Here is a 22,052-nt window from a genome sequence, read left to right as displayed (position 1 = left end):
TCTGTTGACAGGCCATTTTGCAAGCGGAAGATGACCTGAGGGAATTTGAGGCACGGATTGGTCATTTGAAAGAGCGGGGAGAGAAGCTGCAGCCAGATCAGGCGATACTGCTGGACCTCTCGAAAGTGCAGGTCTGGACACTCTTACTGCAGACATTTCTCTGGGAAAGATCACTGCTGCACCATTGGCTGAAGCCCTTTACCTTCCAAACGGAGAGTTTAGAATGGGGAAGGGGGATCATTACAGCCTGTGCTGAATTCGGGAGTTGGTTTTACACCATCCTATGTTATTGTTTTCTCTGCAAACTGATTCCGTCTAGAAGTGTCACATTATCTGGTTATGTCTGCATGTTGTGTGTTGGTTTGGTTGGTTTTGTCAGCTGTATGTGATTGCGGGTCTCACTGAATTAGATTAGATTCCCTACAGTGAAAATAGGCCATTCGGCCCAACAAGTCCACACCGACCCTCCAAAGAGCAACCCACCCAGACCCATTCCCGCTATATTTACCCCAGGCTGATGCACCTAACCTACACATCCCTGAACACTATGAGCAATTTAGCACGGCCAATCCACCTGACCTGCACATCTTTGGATTGTGCGAGGAAACCGGAGCACCCGGAGGAAACCCACGCAGACACGGGGAGAATGTGCAAACTCCACACAGACAGTGGCCTGAGCCTGGGATTGAACCTAGGTCACTGGTGCTGTGAGGCAGCAGTGCTAACCATTGAGTCCCTGTGCCAGTCTATGTATTGATGCAGAATTTGGTTTTGGATACAGAGATTATAAAGTATTTCCCTGCATGTTAATATCAACATGGTGAGTTGGACATGGCAGTCCTGCAGCTATTGAGTACTCAGTAATGGGGCTGAGAGACAATCATAGCACCAGTCCCTTTGCATTTCACAAAACTTTCCATTCTCCTTTTAAAGGATATGTACGAAGAGCTGACGATGATCATTGGATCCAGCCGCAGCTCCTTAAACCAGAGCCTGGCTCTGAGGGGACAGTATGAACAAGCTCTGCAGGATCTGACCGATCTGACAGACACAGGCCAAGAGAAGATGTCACTGGACAAGAGGATCCTGGTCACGTCTAAGGAAGACGTCAAGAATCTTCTGAATAAACACAAGGTTAGTATGGGCATGCAGGACCACAGGCTGTTACCTACGTATTGGGAATATCAGCCATAGAAATGTATCGAAGATATCGGCAAACGTTCCATTTGATCCACTCTCTGTCTGAAGAAGTTTCTCCTTAGCTCCATTCTAAAAGGTCTTCCCTTTACTCTGAGGCTGGGCCCTCAGGTTCTAGTCGCTCCTACCAATGGAAACATATTCCCAAGATCCATTCTGTCCAGGGCATTCAGTATTCTGTATGTTTCAATTAGATCCCCCCCCACCTCCTTCCTTCTAAAATCCATTGAGTATAGAGCCAGGATCCTCAAATGTTCCTCAGATGTTAAGCTTTTCATTCCTGGGACCATTCTCATGAACCACCTCTGATCACGCTCCATGGCCAGTACATCCTTCCTGAGATATGGGGCCCTAAACTGCACTCAATACTCCAAATGTGGTCTGAACAGAGCCTTATAGAGCCTCAGAGGTACATCCTTGCTTTTATGTTCAAGTCCTCTCGAAATAAATGCTATAATTGCATTTGCCTTCCTAACTACCTACCCAACCTGCAATTTTACCTCGTGAGAATCCTGGACCAGAACTCTAGGGCTGCTGACTGTCTGCTCCACTCTGGGCCTCGAGCCCACTGGCCACTCCAACCCAGGCCCATTAACCGTCCCACTGTGCTCCAGGCCCACAGACCGTCCCACTGTGCTCCGGCCCTACTCACCATCCCACAGTGTTCTGGGCCCACTGACCGTCCCACTGTGCTCCGGGCCCACTGACCGTCCCACTGTGCTCCGGGCCCACTGACCGTCCCACTGTGCTCCGGGCCCACTGACCGTCCCACTGTGCTCCGGGCCCACCCCACTGGCCACTCCAACCCAGGCCCATTGACCGTCCCACTGTGCTCCAGGCCCACAGACCGTCCCACTGTGCTCCGGCCCTACTCACTATCCCACTGTGCTCCGGGCCCACTGACCGTCCCACTGTGCTCCGGCCCTACTCACCATCCCACTGTGCTCCGGGCCCACTGACCGTCCCACTGTGCTCCGGGCCCACTGACCGTCCCACTGTGCTCCGGCCCTACTCACCGTCCCACTGTGCTCCGGGCCCACTGACGATCCCACTGTGCTCCGGGCCCACTGACCGTTCCACTGTGCTCCGGGCCCACTGACCGTCCCACTGTGTTCCGGGCCCACTGACCGTCCCACTGTGCTCCAGGCCCACTGACCGTCCCACTGTGCTCCGGGCCCACTGACCGTCCCACTGTGCTCTGGGCCCACTAACTGTCCCACTGTGCTCCGGGCCCACTGACTGTCCCACTGTGCTCTGGGCCCACTGACTGTCCAACTGTGCTCTGGGCCCACTGACCGTCCCACTGTGCTCCGGGCCCACTGACCATCCACTGTGCTCCGGGCTCACTGACCGAACCACTGTGCTACAGGCCCACTGACCGTCCCACTGTGCTCCGGGCCCACTCACCGTCCCACTGTGCTCCGGGCCCACTCACCGTCCCACTGTGCTCCAGGCCCACTCACCGTCCCACTGTGCTCTGGGCCCACTCACCGTCCCACTGTGCTCCGGGCCCACTGACCGTCCCACTGTGCTCCGGGCCCACTATCCGTCCAACTGTGCTACGGCCCGACTGACAGTCCCACTTTGCTCCAGGCCCACTGACCGTCCCACTGTGCTCCGGTCCTACTGACCGTCCCACTGTGCTCCGGCCCACTGACCGTCCCACTGTGCTCCGGGCGCACTGACCGTCCCACTGTGCTTCGGGCCCACTGACTGTCCCACTGTGCTCCGGGCCCACTGACTGTCCCACTGTGCTCCGGGCCCACTGACCGTCCCAATGTGCTCCGGGCGCACTGACCGTCCCACTGTGCTCCGGGCCCACTCACCATTCCACTGTGCTCCGGGCCCACTCACCATTCCACTGTGCTCCGGGCCCACTCACCGTCCCACTGTGCTCCGGGCCCACTGACCGTCCCACTGTGCTCCGGGCCCACTGACCGTCCCACTGTGCTCCGGGCCCACTGACCGTCCCACTGTGCTCCGGGCCCACTGACCGTTCCACTGTGCTCCGGGCCCACTGACCGTCCCACTGTGCTCCGGGCCCACTCACCGTCCCACCGTGCTCCAGGCCCACTCACCCTCCCACCGTGCTCCAGGCCCACTGACCGTCCCACTGTGCTCCGGTCCTACTGACCGTCCCACTGTGCTCCGGGCCCACTGACCGTTCCAATGTGCTCCAGGCCCACTGTCTGTCCAACTGTGCTACAGCCCTACTCACCATCCCACTGCGCTCCGGGCCCACTGACCGTCCCACTGTACTCCGGGCCCACTGACCGTCCCACTGTGCTCCGGGCGCACTCACCGTCCCACTGTGCTCCGGTCCTACTGACCGTCCCACTGTGCTCCAGGCGCACTGTCCGTCCAACTGTGCTACAGCCCTACTGACCGTCCCACTGTGCTCCGGACCCACTCACCGTCCCACTGTGCTCCGGTCCTACTGACCGTCCCACTGTGCTCCGGGCCCACTGACCATCCCACTGTTGCTCCGGGCCCACTCACCGTCCCACTGTGCTCCGGGCCCACTCACCGTCCCACTGTGCTCCGGGCCCACTCACCGTCCCACTGTGCTCCGGGCCCACTCACCGTCCCAATGTACTCCGGGCCCACTCACCATTCCACTGTGCTCCGGGCCCACTCACCATTCCACTGTGCTCCGGGCCCACTCACCATTCCACTGTGCTCCGGGCCCACTCACCATTCCACTGTGCTCCGGGCCCACTCACCATTCCACTGTGCTCCGGGCCCACTCACCATTCCACTGTGCTCCGGGCCCACTCACCGTCCCACTGTGCTCCGGGCCCACTGACCGTCCCACTGTGCTCCAGGCCCACTCACCGTCCCACTGTGCTCCGGTCCTACTGACCGTCCCACTGTGCTCCGGGCCCACTGACCGTCCCACTGTGCTCCGGGCCCACTCACCGTCCCACTGTGCTCCGGGCCCACTCACCGTCCCACTGTGCTCCGGGCCCACTCACCGTCCCAATGTACTCCAGGCCCACTGACCGTCCCACTGTGCTCCGGTCCTACTGACGGTCCCACTGTACTCCAGGCCCACTGTCCGTCCAACTGTGCTACGGCCCTACTGACCGTCCCACTGTGCTCCAGGCCCACTCACCGTCCCACTGTGCTCTGGTCCTACTCACCGTCCCACTGTGCTCCGGGCCCACTGACCGTCCCACTGTGCTCCGGGCCCACTCACCGTCCCACTGTGCTCCGGGCCCACTGACCGTCCCACTGTGCTCCGGGCCCACTGACCGTCCCACTGTGCTCCGGGCCCATTGACTGTCCCACTGTGCTCCCGGCCCACTGACCGTCCCACTGTGCTCCGGGCCCACTGACCATCCCACTGTACTCCAGGCCCAGTGACTGTCCCACTGTGCTCCAGGCCCAGTGACCGTCCCACTGTGCTCCGGGCCCACTGACCGTCCCACTGTACTCCAGGCCCAGTGACTGTCCCACTGTACTCCGGGCCCACTGACCAACGCACTGTGCCCTGGGCCCTGAGCTGTTGCAATGCTCTGATGGAATCACCACTGACCTCTCCATGAGGGGATGTTTAAGAAAAACTAAAAATTTAGGAAGAGAGGAACAAGAAAAGGAACAACCTCTCTGCATTACTCCTCCTGTTCCTGCTCTGTCACCCTGTCTTTTTGAACACCCTTCCTCTCTAACTCGTTCCCGCTGGTGTGAAAATGTCCTCCGCTCTTATAGGTTGGAGAGTTCTCCGGCTGCAGTGAATGAGCTGGATTGTTTTCCAAGTTAATCATCTTTTTTGCACTTTATCACAGGAATTTTTCCAAGGGCTGGAGTCTCACAAAATCCTTACAGAAACACTCTGTAAAAAAGTAAACTCCTGTATCCATCAGAAAGAAAGCAGCTCCCAGCAGGAACTGATGACCAAGTGCTCGGCTTTACTGAAGGCAGCTCATGGGAGAGGTGTGGAATTGGAAAGCGTTTTTGAGGTAAGTTCTTTGACATGGATTCTGAAATGGCCGCAGCTCTCTGCGGTTTGCAGTGTATCACCGATAAAGGGCACTGCAGAAATGCTCGACCGTCCCCTCTGTCAGAATAATTTCAGGATCCGGAGAAATCACAAGAAGTGAAGTTGTCTCAGTTAATGACGTGCCGACAGTAAAGTAAAACGTTATTGTGGAAGTAGTTCCTGAGCTGACTGGAAAATAGCCCAAAGCTGATTAGACTGATTGTTCTGGGCGAAATGAATATTTGTATTTCTGTTGAAGTCTTGCCAGAATTACAGAGAATTTATTCTAGCTAAGGGTTTGATTTGATAAATGTTTCTGCTGTCAGTCTTGAGTATTTGAAATTTTTTCAAGCTTAGTGATGGTATATATTGTTTCATAGTGTTGCTTGGCATAACTTGTGCACTGTATGGATCTTCCTAGATTTCCTCTGTCCTTTTAACACTGTTAGAAATGGATGGATTGGGAAGCAGATACAGTACTTTTTCTTGATAGTAGATTTATTCACAGAGAACAGCATTGCACAGTGGCTCAGTGGTTAGCACTGCTGCCTCACAGTGCCGGGGACCCAGGTTCGATTCCACCCTTTGGTGACTGCATGGAGTTTGCACGTTCTCCTCATGTCTGTGTGGATTTCCTCCCACAGTCCAAACATGTGTAGGTCGGGATGGATTGGCCATAGTGTCCAGGGATGTGCAGGCCAGGTGGATTAGCCAGAGGGAAATGTAATGTAACTGAGGTAGAAGAACAGGTTTGACTAGGAAGGATGCTCTTCAGAGGGCTGGTGTGTGCTGAATGGCCTGTTTCCACACTGTAGGGATTTAATATTGCCCATAGCTGCCTCTTACCCATCAGTGTCTCAGCGTATGTTCATACGTGGTCAAAGCACTTGCTTAATTTCCTCCCACCAGTTAATCCTTAACTCCAACAATACAATCAACATAAAATTAACATTGACTAGAGCAGGATCACAGAGGAAGTGAGCTGGGAGAGCAGGGTGACAGGCTCTGGTGGGAACAGTGTAAATATTTGGGATATAAGGCACTCAATGAGATAAGGGGCTTCAGAATTCATGTTGTGCGCCAAGTATTGTATGCTATGATCAGGATGCATCCTCTTGCAATTAAATTTTCTAATTTCCTCAACATAAAAGGAGTGTGGATTATATCAATGCTCGCTGTTCAACCACGAGAAGGTGTATATTGGGCAGTGGATAAGTTGAACTGAGTATGGAAGTGCTGCGCAATGTCAGAAATGAGCTTCTGTTTTAAGGTCTATGTGCAAAATGAGAGCAAACGCCATCCTTCATTATCTTTATGTGCCAAGGACAATACTGAGGTGAATGTCTCCTGTTGCCTGTGCACAGTGAGGTATACTTGTCATTGCCATTTTCATCACATGTGCAACAGGCAGTAGTGGGTTGGGAGAACTGAGGTGGATTAGAGTGGTGCTGGAAAAGCACAGCAGTTCAGGCAGCATCCTGCTCCTCGGAAGCTGCCTGAACTGCTGTGCTTTTCCAGCACCACTCTAATCCAGAATCTGGTTTCCAGCATCTGTTGTCCTTGTTTTTACCCAGAACTGAGGTGGGACTACTCAGGTATTCTTCCTCTTCATTATACTCAGAGAGAATCTTACCTGGTGCTGTGAATAGAGAATTTCTCTCTCGTTTTATCCCAGCGCCTGATCCAATTAGTAAGTTAATCGAGAGCATGTGTCACACTTTGAGTCTATATTCAATCTGCTTCTGAGAAGGGAGACTCAGGACGATGCATTTCTGTAGCACGTACACTTTTTAAAATGTCCTCGTTGGCCCTGGGTGTCGTCGGCTGTGCCAGTATTTATTGCCCGTCCCTAGTTGCCCCCTTGAGAAGGTGGGGGTGAGCTGCCTCCTTGAACCGCTGCCGTCCACGTGCTGCGGGTAGACCCACAATGCCCTGAGGGAGGGGAATTTCAGAATTTGGAGCCATTGAAACAGACTGTTTCCAAGTCAGGATGGTGAGTGACTTGGAGGGGAAATTGAAGGCCGTGGTGTTCCCATTGTATCTGTCGCTGTTATCCACTCCGGATGGGAGTGGTCACGGGTTTGGAATGTACTGGCTAATGAGCCTTGATGAACTCCTGCAGTGCAACACTGCTGCTTCTCAATGTCAGTGTTGGAGGGAGTGGATGCTTGTGGATGTTAATTAAGCTGGTTGCTTTGTCCTGGATGGTGTCAAACATCTTGAGTGTTGTTGGAGATGCACCCATCCAGGCAAGAGGGGAGTATTCCATCACACGCCTGACTGTGTAGAGTAAGAGTTATCTACTTTGATTTCTATGTCTTGCTGTAGTTTATGAATTTTAGGTTGACAAGCCAGGTTTGAATGGAGTCCCCATTTATGTGAGTGGGTCAGTGAGGAAGAATGGGCTCAAACTGAATAGAAAGTCAGCAGAATAAACCCCCACAGAAATGTGACAATTTCTTGGTTTGAAAAAATGTCAGTGATCAATAGCCATTGGAACAACGGTGTCTGAGGTATTGTGCTGTCTCTCCCCCTTAGACCTGGACTAACCTGGCGAGGGATTACGATGCTCTGTACAGACAGCTCGAAGGGGTGGAGAACAGCATTCCCGGTGCAGGTCTGGTGGAGGAATCTGAAGAACGGCTCACGGAACGGATCGCGCTGTATCAGGTCAGTTTGGGTTTCAGCCACTGCTCCTGAGCAACAGGACTGGGCAGAAGCCATTCAACTCCAGGGGCCTGCTCCACCATTCAGTTAGATGGAGGCTTATTGACCCTTCATCTCCATTCACAAGGTTGTGCCCTGTGTCCCCTGATACCCAGGTGTGAGAACCTGACAGTCTCAATCTTGGAAGCTCCAATAGACCTTGAGTCTGCAGTCTCGTGGGATCAAAGCTGTAGATTTCCTCTAGTCATTTCTAACGTCACGCGATTGTTGCCCTAATTTTAAGAGCGTGCCCCTTTGTTCTTAATTCACCCACTAAAGGAAATCATTTTCTCAGCTAAATTGTTTTAAGTTTCAATGGAATGCTGGATGACTAAAGAAATTGAGGGTTTGGTTAATAAAAAGAAGGAAGCAAAAAGTCGGGTACAGACAGGATAGATCGAGTCAATCCTTAGAAGAGTATAAAGAAAGTAGGAGTATACTTAAGAGGGAAATCAGGAGGGCAAATCGGGGACATGAGATAGCTTTGGCAAATAGAATTAAGGAGAATCCAAAGGGTTTTTATAAATATATTAAGGACAAAAGGGTAACTAGGGAGAGAATAGGGCCCCTTAAAGATCAGCAAGGCGGCCTTTGTGTGGAGCCACAGAAAATCGAGGAGATACTAAATGAATATTTTGCATCAGTATTTACTGTGGAAAAGGATATGGAAGATATAGACTGTAGGGAAATAGATGGTGACATCTTGCAAAATGTCCAGATTACAGAGGAGGAAGGGCTAGATGTCTTGAAACGGGTAAAGGTGGATAAATCCCCAGGACCTGATCAGGTGTACCCGAGAACTCTGTGGGAAGCTAGAGAAGTGATTGCTGGGCCTCTTGCTGAGATATTTGTATCATCGATAGTCACAGGTGAGGTGCCAGAAGACTGGAGGTTGGCAAAAGTGGTGCCACTGTTTAAGAAGGGCGGTAAAGACAAGCCAGGGAACTATAGACCAGTGAGCCTGACCTCGGTGGTGGGCAAGTTGTTGGAGGGAATCCTGAGGGACAGGATGTACATGTATTTGGAAAGGCAAGGACTGATTAGGGATAGTCAACATGGCTTTGTACCAGCCTCCACCACATCCTCTGCCAGCTCATTCCATACACGTACCACCCTCTGCGTGAAAAAAGTTGCTCCTTAGGTCTCTTTTATATCTTTCCCCTCTCACCCTAAACCTATGTCCTCTAGTTCTGGACTCCCTGACCCCAGGGAAAACACTTTGCCTATTTACCCTATCCATGTCCCTCATAATTTTGTAAACCTCTATAAGGTCACCCCTCAGCCTCTGATGCTCTCCCTATAGCTCAAATCCTCCAACCCTCGCAACAACTCCCACAGTCCAAAGATGTGCAGGTTAGGTGAATTGGCCACAATAAATTGCCCGTGGTGTTCAGGGATGTGTGGATTAGGTGCGTTAGTTAATGGTAATGTAGAGCAATAGGGGAATGGGTCTGGGTGGGTTACTGTTCGGAGGGTCACGGTGGACTTTTTGAGCTGAAGGGCCTGTTTCCACACTGTAGGGATTCTGTGATAAGTTTTCTTGTTCTTGAAACTCAGATCATGGCAATGGTGGAAAAGCTTTTCACTGTATTTTACGGCTTTTCTCACTGTAAAATAATAATATTTTACGATATTATGTTATACAATGACAATAAAAGTAATTCATTTGTAGAAAATAGCTGCTACAGGAGTAGGCCATTCAGCCCTTTAAGCCTGCTACAGCATTCATGGCTGGTCCTCCATCAGTGTACCCTGTTCCCACTTTATCCCTGTACCCTTTTGATCCTTCTTGCCCTAAGAGCCATATCTAACTCATTCATATAAACATTCAGTATTTTGGATTCAACTGCTTTCTGTGGCAGAGAATTCCACAGGCTCTGGATGAAGAAATTCCTCTTCAGCTCAGTCCTAAATGACCTACCCTGTGTCTTAAAACTGTGACCCTTGACTCTGGACATTCTGATCGTCGGGAACGTCCTTCCTGCATTTACCTTGTCTAATCCTGTTCAAATTCTAGAGGTTTCTATGAGATTCCCCCGTCTTTCTTCAAAGCTCTAGTGAGTACGGTCCTAACCAAATCCTAACCCTCTTCACGTGTCAGTCCTGCCTTCCTAGGAATTAGTTGCCAAACCAGTTGGTAAACCATTGGGCTGCTCCCTCCATAACTAGAATACCCTTCCTTGAAATATGACAAACGCGCATTCACCAAATCATTGTGTCCTACCTGATCTGCTTGTGACAATTCCTGGCCTGAACAGAGGCCAGGCTGAAGATGTAAACCATGATTTTTGATGCTTGATTCACATTCTCTCCCAATGATTCCTTAAAGTTTGTTTCCCCGTTTACAAATATAGACGATCTAAATCGTCCCACGTGAGTCTGGCACAATATGATGACGACAAGCTTCAGGAAGCCCTTTTGAACACATTTGCACATCACACGCGCTCCTTAAAAGGTCAGCTCACCAGAATTGAGTTTCCCTTCCCAATCAAAGTCTAGACAATTGGGCAGTCCGTGCATTCAGAGTCACAGTTGTGGGTGAAAATGGTGTGCAGCAGGTAAGGTAGGCCGCGATTTCGGGGCAGATAGCCGCTGCTTTCTTGTGATGGGTTTGCGTTTGCCTGCGCTATGTAACAATTGAGATCGTGTGGTCAAAGTTCCACATGACGCAGAGGATGACAGAGGGAGGGAGGCTGGACTGTATTGGCCGCAGCTCAAAGTGGACGTCTGTCTGAGGAAAGGAGGCAGAGGCTGCCTGAGGGAGGGGTGAAAGGACCCAGAAGATGGAGCTGCAGGTGTCCAGGGTGATGCTGCATGTTTGCAGGGACTGAATACCTGGACCAGCTGATATAGCACTACAATCTTTCAGGTGAAAGGTAATGATGGCCCTCAGTGTTGGTCCTGCTCCTTGTGTGTGTGTATGGTGTTGAGCTGAGAACCGCAGAATGGCGTGAGAGGAAAATGTCCCTTTCCGTTCACCCCACCCCACCCCCACTAACATCCGCTTCCTGCTGAACTTGTACTTGCAACTTGCGTTTCAGAAGACCAGGTAATAATTGTGGAGGCTGCCTCTGGATAAAGTGGGGTACAGTATGGAGGAGCACTTTACCAAACTCCTGGGCAGGCTGCTCTTTGGAGGGCCACTATAGACTCGATGGGCTAAATGGCCTCTATCTGATTTGATGTTCTGTCCATTTCAGAGGTTAAAGGCCAGCTTGACTGAACATCAGCCACAGTTGTACCAAGTGCTGGAAGATGGGAGGAAGCTCCTGATGTCTGTCAGTTGTGCAGAACTGGAGGCTCAGGTAGCCCAGCTCGGGGAGAACTGGCTGTCCAGTACCACCAGAGTGAGCAGGGAGTTACATCGCCTCGAAACTGTCCTGAAACACTGGAACAGGTAAAAGGGAGAACTTTGTCAGTGGGTCTGAACTGTGGGCTGCAGTTTCCGAAATCCAACCTGTCAGGTTTTCCAGTCTGGTCTTTCACTTCTGGGTCTCATCACACATTCTGCAGTTGAAGTGTTTGGGATGCTGCACAGCAAGATCCCACGTGCACAGAAGTGATAACGACCAGATTGGGCGATGTCAGTTGAAGGATAGATCCTCCCCTGACCATCCTCGTAACAGGGCCACTGAATCCTGCGCAGATCTACTTGAATGCTCAGGCGACACCTCGGTTTTAACATTCCATCGGGAACACGAGACCTTCTGCCTGCACGGTGTGCTTAAGCATCGGAGATGAAGCATAGAGCTCGTTACTGCTGCGTTTCACCGAGACTGATTCAGACCAATAAGCTCTGAGCACCAAAAGTAACGTTTGTGCTTCTGCTTACCCTCACCCGTATTGTCAGGTGAATCCTCAGCACCTCCCATTTCTTGGGCAAGATTCCATCTGGTAAATTGCTGCCACCATGCTCTTTCCCTGGTATGGATGTACTGGCTTCCTCTGGCAGCACATTCCATACATGCACCACCCTCTGTGTGAAAAAGTAGCCTCTTAGGTCCCTTTTATATCTTTCCCCTCTTACCCTACGCCTATGCCCTCTAGTTCTGGACTCCCCGACCCCAGGGAGAAGACCTTGCCTATTATACCCTACCCGTGCCCCTCATGATTTTATAAACCTCTATAAAGTCACCCCTCAGCCTCCGACTCTGCAGGGAAAACAGCCCCGCCCTGGTCAGCCTCTCTCGATAGCCCAAATCCTCCAACCCTGGCAACATCCTTGTAAATCTTTTCTGAACCCTTTCAAGTTTCACAACATCCTGGAGACCAGAATTAGTTAGGGTCTGCAGTGCTCTGCCTGGATGTGTGATGGAGGATGGTTCAATTGAGGCATTGAGGAGAGAATTGGGTGATTATTTGGATAGGAATAATGTGTATGAAAAGGGGGGAGGGGTCAGTTTAGCTCAGTTGGCTGGACAGTTGGTTTGCGAAGCACTGTGATGCCAACAGCGTGGCTTCAATTCCCATCACTGGCTGAGTTTGCCATGAAGGACCCACCTTCTCAACCTCTCCCTTTGTCTGAGGTGAAATCACCATCAGTCATCACTCTAATGAGAGAGCAGCTGTATAGTCTGGCAAGACTATGGTGACTTGACTTGAATGTGCAAGAGAATGGGGCAGGGGAGAAAAGCGGGAGATTGGAAGCAGGCAGTGATGTTCATTGAGCGAGCTGCTGCAGGCACTGTGGGCTGAATGGCCACTCTTTGCACCTTAACACGTCTGTGATCGTTGCAGAGGCTATGAAGGAGACCCAGATGATGTGTCTCAATCCTTTGAGATCTTAAGCGTTCCCCCACCAACCAGCTCCTTATACAACAGTCTCCATGCAGGGTTGGCTCAGGAGTAGCTGAACAGTGTCACGTACAGCGGTCACTTTTCAGATGTGAATTTGGAGCGTGAAGCCCACAGACTATTTGGCTGCAGAGGCATCGCAGCAGCTACTGATCCTGTCCTCAACTTAAAATACCCAAGGTCAAGCTTACTTTCCAGAAGGGATGACTAGAGAGTGAGCAAGAACACCCTGGCTCACTGAGGCTAATTAACAGCCCCAATGCCACAGAGACTAGGGTTTACTGTCATAGCACCTATCCCATGAGGGCTCTGTTACCTTTTACCAACTGCTTGATAAAGGGTGATGGAAAGGGCTCTTCCTGAAGAGACAGTCAGATCTCAGAAGATCTGGACTGGTTCAGAGGTGATTTATATCATTTACTGGAAAGAGTCGATAACTGGTGGCAATGGCAAATGATAGTTTCACTTGTTCGTTCATTAAACTGGCCTTTAAAACTAGGGTGTGTGTGTGTGCTTGTGTGTGTGTGTGTTGTGTGTGTGTTTGTGTATAAGAGAGAGTGTGTGTGTGTGTGAGAGAGACTGTGTGTGTGAGAGAGAGTGTGTCTGTGTGTGTGAGAGAGAGTGTGTCTGTGTGTGAGAGAGAGTGTGTGTGTGTCTTTCTTTCATTTCCATCGTTGTCAGGTCTCACACAGGTCAGCTGATGACCGCTTTTACTCTTAAGCCGTTCATTTTGATGTAAATTGTATCTGACTGGTTATTCGCTCTTTTTAAATGGGGCTTTATGAATTCAGAATCTGCTCCTTTTACATGGTGGGAATCTAGTCTATTTTTTAGCCTGTTTACCGCTGTGTTATCCACAACATTTTACATTGTTCAGTCACTTCCTGTTAAGTTTGTTACATGGTGATTTAAAAGTAGTTTTATTGTATATGGAATGTTTTTGTTTGTTTTTTGCTATTAACTCCATTCCAATATGAAATACTAATGGGAGTGAGATGAGCCGTTCTCTGTAAATAGATGGTTGTGCTGTCACTGTCTTTGAATCAAGTAGGGCTTTGGGTGTGGGGCACATTAATTTGGAGTATTCATAGCCTTGAGGTCAAGAGTTGAAATCTTAGCTGAGGCAATGACCAGATTAAATTCATTAAAACTGATCATTGCGACTAGCATCAGGAAAATGATCATCAAACAACTGAATTGTAAAAATCCACAACTGGGTTTACGAATGTCCTCCCGGGAAAGGGGGCTGGGGTGGAACGGATTATTCGAACCGACTCCATATGCTTTACTCCAGGTTCACTTTAAATGGTTGACTGAAGCCACTGGTTGTCAGGGCAACGAGAGTGGATGCCCAATTATCCCCTTGCTAGTATCACCCGGAGCATAAGGAAGAGACCACGGCCTACATTTCCCGAATACGAGTCAGCATTAAGAGGCTGTAAGAAAACTCTAACTCTGAAGAAATTTGTCAGGGTGGAGGAAATTCTAGACTCACAAGGTCTGAGCAGAGCAGAGATCTTGAAAGATTCTGAGGCTGGAGGTATTGGTAAAGATCATGAGAAACAGGAGGCCAACCACACAACAACCCCCCTCGGGCCTGTGCTGCTATTCAGTAAGGTTCTGTCTGATCGACCTCTGTGTACTCCCCTGTCCATACCCAATGTCCCTTGATACCCTTAGTGACTAAAACTCTATTGATCTAGATCTTAAACATGCTCAACAACTGAACATCCACAGCACTTTGGGGTTAAGGTATTCCAAAGATTTACATTCCTTTTATGAAGAAATTTCTCCTCATCTCAGTCCGAAATGGTTATTGTCTTATTCCGAGGCTCTGAGCCCAAGTTCTAGATTTGTCAGTCTGAAAAACAGCTTCTGAGCACCCAACCTGTGTAAGCCTTGAAGAATGTTATCTTGAGGGGACAGGCCTCAGAGGGATTAGAACACCCAGTTGAGAGTGCTGAACTCTAGATGTAGCCGGAACAAGAACCAGCATAGCACGGTGAGGGTGACAGTGAATAGGAGTTCGTGAAAGCCCAACACAAGAAATGTGGAAGTCAGTAACCCTGCTTTTGTACCCTCCCAAGTTCTCCACACCTAGTGTCTGGGATCATCCCTGCCCAACCCCCTCAACTGGCATGCCATGAACCCAACTTGATTTCCACACCATGAACCTCCTCAAGATATCCCCATCCCGTGGGGTAGTTTTGATGTGGGCATCCAACCATGAGTTCAGGCCCGAGAGACTCGCTGCCGTGAGAGGTCAGAGGTCAGCAGCCTGAATCACTAAGGATGGGTGTTTGGTTACTGGCGCAGGAAGCCTGCTCACCTTTTGATGGGTTTGTGTCATCCTGGTAACTGGCTGCCATGCTGCGTGAGAACGGTAGGCCCTCACAGAGGGAGCAGAGACCTTGGGCAGTCAGCAGATTGGGAGCTCGGATTTAGCTCTTGCTCATACTTACAGAGATGATACATAGTTTGTCTAGGAAGTGATAACAGTGTGGGACTCCAATCAGAGCGCAGAGCTCCATCAGGATCCAAACATAAGTAAACCCCGTTCTTCCCCTCCTCCTTAGATTTGGCTGTACGTTTCACTTCCACATTGTTTTGAATCTTCTGTGGTTTTCTCCACGTGTCTGGGCTGTCGACACCTTGTTTCTCTTCAGTTAACTCTTGCTCATTCCTTTGCTTCCTGCGAAGGTACCAGGTTGAGTACACTGAGCTGAATCAATGGCTCCAGTCTGCAGTGGAGCGCCTGGAATTTTGGAAGCTGCAGTCAGTGACCCTTCCACAGGAGCTCGACGCCATCAGGGACCACCTTAGCTCGTTTCTGGTGAGTGTCTACCGCTTCACATCCTGACATTTGCCACCTTGGCGGGCGATAACGTAATGTCTGCTGGTTCAAGCACGACGTGAGACCTTAGTGAAACCTCCAGAGGCTGCTGCGGGTTAGGATGTGGTGCCTGCAGAGCATTTGTTTCTGCTGCTCAAGCCCTCTCTCCAGAGTCATTTAAGGGTGAGCGGTAACTGACACCCACGTCTCAAACTTTACATTTTGTTGGGGGGGAGAGAAAGGGTGTGCTGGGTTGGAAGGGGAGGAGATAAGAAAGATCTCCTTGAGCGTTGGTCTGCATGAGTTGCTGCATTCAGCCGTTGTTGAAGCAGAATCGAGACATTGGAAATCGGATAGTTGTTTGTGAGAAAATGGGATTAGACTGGGAATGCCCTGGGATAGCCTGCATGGATAGAGGTGTTGCCATTGTGTCATCACCTCCCCTGTGCCGCAGGTGCCATTTCCTTGCCGGGCTTGTTCATACTGGAAACAGCATGAGCCACCCAGCAGATAAGAAGGGGAGCTGTCCCTTTCAGTGGTGGGGGAATGTGGAGTTTACGAGGTTGTCACCCAGACATTAAGAACATTGGCCAATAAAATGTGAGGTTTTATGGGTGGTTGGGGTGGCACGGTGGCTCAGTGGTTCGCACTGTTGCCCCAGCACCCAGGTTCAATTCCCGCCTTGGGCGACTGTGTGTGTAGAGTTTGCACATTCTCTCCGTGTCTGCGTGGGTTTCCTCCGGGTGCTCCGGTTTCCTCCCACAGTCCAAAGACGTGCAGGTCCGGTGAATTGGCCATGCTAAATTGCCCATAGGTTAGGTGCATTAGTCAGGGGTAAATATAGGATAGGGGAATGGCTCTGGGTGGGTTACTGTTTGGAGGGTCAGTGTAGACTTGTTGGGCCGAAGGGCCTGTTTGCACACTGTCGGGAATCTAATCTTGATTCATGCTGACCTATAAACATTGGGACAAAATATTAGCAGGATTTTGCTTTCCTTAAAATCTGAATTATCCCATGTAAATCATACATCAAGACATTCCTAAACTTACTTGTGGCCTTGAATCTCCTGCAGATAGGATTACTGTTTGAATTACCGCTGGATATTGTGAGGTATAGCTAGCAGCTGGCCTATTAACACACAGGACAGTTCTGATTGCTGCAGAGAGCTGAGATTGTAAGTTTTCTTTACCCCCCTGCCCGCAGAAGTGATCTCCTTGTCTGATCAATACTATCTACACTTCCCGTGCAGTCTCCCTCCAGTAGCGTAAAAAGCAAAGGTTGCATTTGTATAGCGATGGAAATGTGTTGCTGGAGAAGCGCAGCAGGTCAGGCAGCATCTAGGGAACAGGAGAATCGACGTTTCGGGCATTAGCCCTTCCTGAAGAAGGGCTAATGCCCGAAACGTTGATTCTCCTGTTCCCTAGATGCTGCCTGACCTGCTGCGCTTCTCCAGCAACACATTTCCATCTCTGATCTCCAGCATCTGCAGACCTCATTTTCTCTGCATTTGTATAGCGCCATTCACAACCACTGGACGTCTCGAAGCATTTTACTTAATGCAGTACCGTTGAAATGTAGCCACTGTTGGAATGTAGGGAACACAGCAGCTAATTTGCGTCCAGTCTGCTAATGACCAGATAATCTGTTTCAAGATATGGCTGGTAGGTAAATATTGGCAGCAGAGGTAGGGCCCCTGTGCTGCTTCACAATGGCATCATGGGGTATTTAGTGTCCACCTGAGAGTGTAGCTAGGCCTTCAATATCATACCTTCCTTGAACGACTGTGTCTCTGCTAGTGTGGCTGTCCACTAGCACTGGAAGGTCAGCCTGGATTGTTAACACTCAGAGCTTTGAGTGGCTTCAAAAGGCAAAATCTGCCGCACTACAGGGACAGTGTGAATTAGCAGGAAGCTCTTCCCAAAGAGCTGGAGCAACACAGCACAGGGGAGGCGGTGGCACAATGGGAATGTTACTCAACCAATCATCCCAGGGTCATGTGCTGGGGACATGGGTTTGAATCCCACCCTGGTGAAACTTGGATTCAATTTAAAAGAGAAAGAAACTGGAATTAAATTGAAACAATGAACTGCAAGATGCCGGAAATGTGGAGCAAAAGCAGACGTTGCTGGAGAAGCTCAGCAGGTCTGACAGATGAGTTGAGTTGAATTGAATTTATTGCCGCGTGCACTGAGGCACAGTGAAAAGCTTTGTCATCCACGCTGTCATCCAGTGTTTCACAGTGTCAAAAGCTTTGTCGAGCTCTGAGACTCGAAACGTTCACTCTGCTTTTTCCCGCAGATGCTGCCAGACCTGCTGAGCTTCCCCAGCAGCTGCTGTTTTTAAAGCCGGCTTATCCAAACTACGATCGATTGTTATCAAAGCCCATCCAGTTTGCAAATTCTAAAACAAAGATGCAGGAGTTCTGATGGAGAAACTCAGCAGGTCTGGCAGCATCTGTAGAGAGAAAAACAGAGTTAATGTTCCGAGTCCACTCTCCCTTCTTCAGAGCTAACTCTGCCGTCCTTAGCTGGTCTGGCCTCTGTGTGACTCCAGGCCCACAGTAATGTGGTTGACTCTTAGATTCCCCCAATGGGATGAGTCATAAATATTGGCCTAGCATTTAACAAATAAGAAAAAAGCAATATGCCAAATGACATCCTTTTGTGCTGCATGATTCTAATCTAATGCATGTTTTAAACAGGCTTTGTTTTCCCATTTAATTATTGCACATGACTAGTGCTTTTAATAATGGACTGGTTTAGCAGCAGTGCGTGAGCAGCTTTCCAAATCGTCTACTGACTCGGTTCCTTTCCCAGGAATTTTCCAAGGAGGTCGACACCAAGTCCTCCCTCAAATCCTCGGTGCTGAGTCGGGGAAATCAGCTCCTGCGGCTCAAGAAGGTGGACACAGCTTCCTTGCGATCTGGGCTGGCCCAGACGGACGGACAGTGGACAGAGCTCCTCACTCAAATCCCCCTGGTCCAAGAGAGGCTGCACCAGGTATGGGAGAGATTGATGTGTCACCGAGTAAAGGCAATCCAGTGAGAATCTAATGCGCGTGAAGAATTTGGATATTTGGGGGCTCCCTTTTTCATCATGGGGGAGGGGAGAGCGAGAGAGAGAGAGAGCAAACTTGCGACTTCCTCTCTTGTTCCCTGCGTTCAGAAATGTGCAGGCCCGTAAGGAGATAGTGAGGCACGGCAAATAGTTTTGGGATCGACACTGTAGCACGCGGGGTTAGTTTTCCAGCACGGGAGCTGACACCAATTGAATGGGCTGAGTGGCCACCTTCTGTGCTTCTCCAGTCAGAAGCCTCCACTCCTCTTGAGTGAGGGAGGGGTGAACGCTTGTGAAGTGACCATGAGGCATTGCAGCCAAGCTCTAAGTCCTGGGAGTTCTCAGCCAATCTCCCACTTCCGCCCTCCCATGCCACAAGATTGAGTATCTAGGTATTGAAGTAGAATCAAGCCAGGGAGCCTGTGGGCCTGTCTGAGGAGCTGAGCTGAGCCATCACTCCAGATCTCCATGCAAGAGTGAGGATGGTAATTTGAGAGGAGACATTTGGAACTCAGTGTTGGTTTGATGTCTATGGTCAGTGGTTAGCACTGTTGCCTCATGGACCCAAGTGTTGTGACATGGGGTAAACCCTTCTGCTAATTTGAACCAGACTCACAGAAAAGCTCACTTCGCCTCATAATCTGTTAAAGTATGAGTGACCGAGAACTACAAAAACCCCTGTTTGTAAAGAAAAAAATTAACAATTTATTCTTTAACTCCAAGAAATACAAGAACATTAAACACCAACTATCTACACGGTAATCCTCCTTCGTCTGATCAATTTATCTGCCTCCCCCTCTACGACACTATCTTGATCCAGTAAAGCCCCCCCGATTGAGTTTACAAAAAAAAATCAGGTTTAAAAACCAGCCAGTTGTTGCTTTTCCCTTGGTATCTTTGTTCTTTCCTGGGTCTTCGGTCTTCTACTTCACAACTTTTACATGAAAAGGTACCTTTCAGAGAGAGGATCTACAGGCCATATTTTCATTGGTGCTATTTGCCACTCTCGCTAACTGTTCAAAATGCCCAATTTTATATACCCAAAACATCGGACAGTGATTAGATGTCTTCCAAAATATTAAAATTCGAATTCGACCTGATTTTGGTATCTTGGGGCATAATTTGAACTATTGGCTGAATTCAAATTTGTTGCGTAACATAGCAACGCAGCTCTAGCTATTTGTTTTCACAAGCAAATGTTACCTTTTTAAATTTTTCAGCACACTCTGTGTTCTCTCGGTCCATGCCAACTTCCACACTCTCTTAAAGATACAGTACTCACCTACACCTTCATAACACAAGGACCTGAGATCCACGCTGTAGGGATTGTAGGGATTCTACGATTCTATGTCAGTCCATGGACATAGTTGAAATAGTTTACACAATCACACATAGAGCCACAGAGATGTACAGCACTGAAACAGACCCTTCAGTCTAACTCGTCCAGGCCAACCAAATATCCTAAATTTTTATTTTTCCCATTTGCCAGCACCCGGCCCATATCCCTCCAAAACCTTCCTATTCATATACCCATCCAGATGCCTCTTAATTGTTGCCATTGTACCAGCCTCCACCACTTCCTCTGGCAGCTCATTCCATACACGTACCACCCTCTGCGTGAAAAAGTTGCCCCGTAAGTCTCTTTTATATCTTTCCCCTCTCACCCGAAACCTATGCCCTCTAGTTCTGGACTCCCCAACCCCAGGGAAAAGACTTTGCCTACTTATCCTATCCATGCCCCTCATAATTTTGTAAACCTCTATAAGGTCACCCCTCAGCCTCTGATGCTCCAGGGAAAACAGCCCTAACATCCTTCTGTGAGTTTTACCTTGCTCTGGTTGTAATCCCTATCATAAATTACAATAACAAGCTTGGTGCTCCTGAGTGTCGAGGTGCAGGACGGATGCCGACTATGGAAGAAGTTGAAAATCTTTCTCTTCTCAGCTTCAGATGGAGAAATTGCCTTCACGCACAGCCATCAACGAGCTCATGAACTGGATTTCACTTATGGAACAAACCCTTGAAGAGGATGATGAGAGAATTCGAAGTGCTGTGGGTTCACAGATGATAGAACAATACCTCAAGAAGTACAAGGTAAGGAAGAAAGTCTAGGCTAACATTGTCTCGAATAAAGTCGATTCAGGGTTGATTTCATTGAACTTAAAACTGTTAAAGAATAACTGAAAACTAATCGACAGGAACAGGGTAGTTAGTAAGGAGATGGAGTGCCAATGATTCCTTTCTACCCAGTATGTTAGAGGCATAACGAGACAATATTCAATATTGGATTTAGTAATTGTGAACGAATGAGAGCAGGAAGGAGAAGTAAAGGTGGAGAGTTTGGGGAATAGTGACCATAATAATATTACAATGCTTTAAGGTGTGATAGAGAAAGGCGTGAGTAATATGAAAACTAACTCAGGAGTTTTCTACAGTAGTTGGTGTTGAGAGGCTGAGAATAGAACTTTGGGGCAACGCGGTGGCTCAGTGGTTAGCACTGCTGCCTTACAGCACCTGGGACCCGGGTTTGATTCCAGCCTTGGGTGACTGTGCAAACTCCACACAGACATTCTCCCCATGTCTGTGTGTATTTCCACCCGGTGCTCCGGTTTCCTCCCACAGTCCAAAGATGCGCAGGTTAGGTGGATTGGTCAGGCTACATAGGGTTGTGCAGGCTGGGTAGGTTAGCAGGGTTACAGTGATAGGTGGGGGGCTGGATCCGGGATGTTTTTTGGAGGGTTGGTGCAGACTCTATTGGCCGAATGGTCTCTCTCTGTGCAATAGGGATTCAGTGATTCTAACTTTGGGAAAACAAAAGGGGATAAACAGCAATATAGAACAACAATGTGAAACATCTAATACAATGTTCAACAGAGTTCAGGAACGTATGTTCCACTGAAAGGAAAGAACGGCTAACTGTTGCTGAGCCTTCATCATTGAATATAGGCATAAGGATGAGGAAAGAGACATTCAGTAAATATATGAATAACTGAAGAGTACATGATCAGAGATGGTGCGAAAAGATTAGAGAAATAAAAAACAATTTAAGTTAAGGTAACAAACAATATAAAACAAGATGATGAAAATATGTGATTGACACATCAATGAAAACTGGAAGGTTGTTACGGTAACCAGACCATTCAGGATGGCAGGTTGTGATGGTAACAGGACCATTAAGGATGGCAGGTTGTTACGGTAACCAGACCATTCAGGATGGCAGGTTGTGATGGTAACAGGACCATTAAGGATTGCAGGTTGTGATGGTAACCGGACCATTAAGGATGGCAGGTTGTTACGGTAACAGGACCATTAAGGATGGCAGGTTGTTACGGTAACCAGACCATTAAGGATGGCAGGTTGTTACGGTAACCGGACCATTAAGAATAGCAGGTTGTGATGGTAACAGGACCATTAAGGATGGCAGGTTGTTACGGTAACCGGACCATTAAGGATGGGAGGTTGTTACGGCAACAGGACCATTAA

The 22,052-nt window shown here is 49.2% G+C and overlaps 1 protein-coding gene across 1 annotated transcript in view; it reads left to right on the top strand.

The window, feature by feature from the left end:
• syne1b (spectrin repeat containing, nuclear envelope 1b) overlaps positions 1 to 22,052 on the top strand; it is a 502,247-nt gene that overhangs the window by 334,508 nt on the left and 145,687 nt on the right. Inside the window, exons 102-109 of the mRNA XM_043696857.1 lie at positions 12 to 131; positions 934 to 1,134; positions 4,986 to 5,159; positions 7,718 to 7,849; positions 11,086 to 11,282; positions 15,380 to 15,512; positions 18,330 to 18,512; positions 20,514 to 20,663. Coding sequence (XP_043552792.1) covers positions 12 to 131; positions 934 to 1,134; positions 4,986 to 5,159; positions 7,718 to 7,849; positions 11,086 to 11,282; positions 15,380 to 15,512; positions 18,330 to 18,512; positions 20,514 to 20,663 — 1,290 coding nt within the window. The remainder of the gene's footprint in view (positions 1 to 11; positions 132 to 933; positions 1,135 to 4,985; positions 5,160 to 7,717; positions 7,850 to 11,085; positions 11,283 to 15,379; positions 15,513 to 18,329; positions 18,513 to 20,513; positions 20,664 to 22,052) is intronic.

The sequence above is a fragment of the Chiloscyllium plagiosum genome, chromosome 9 (genome assembly GCF_004010195.1).
Source record: "Chiloscyllium plagiosum isolate BGI_BamShark_2017 chromosome 9, ASM401019v2, whole genome shotgun sequence".
Classification (NCBI taxonomy): Eukaryota; Metazoa; Chordata; class Chondrichthyes; order Orectolobiformes; family Hemiscylliidae; genus Chiloscyllium; species Chiloscyllium plagiosum.
The sequence above is the reverse complement of the archived record's forward strand: the minus strand, read 5'-3'. Positions and strand labels throughout refer to the sequence as shown.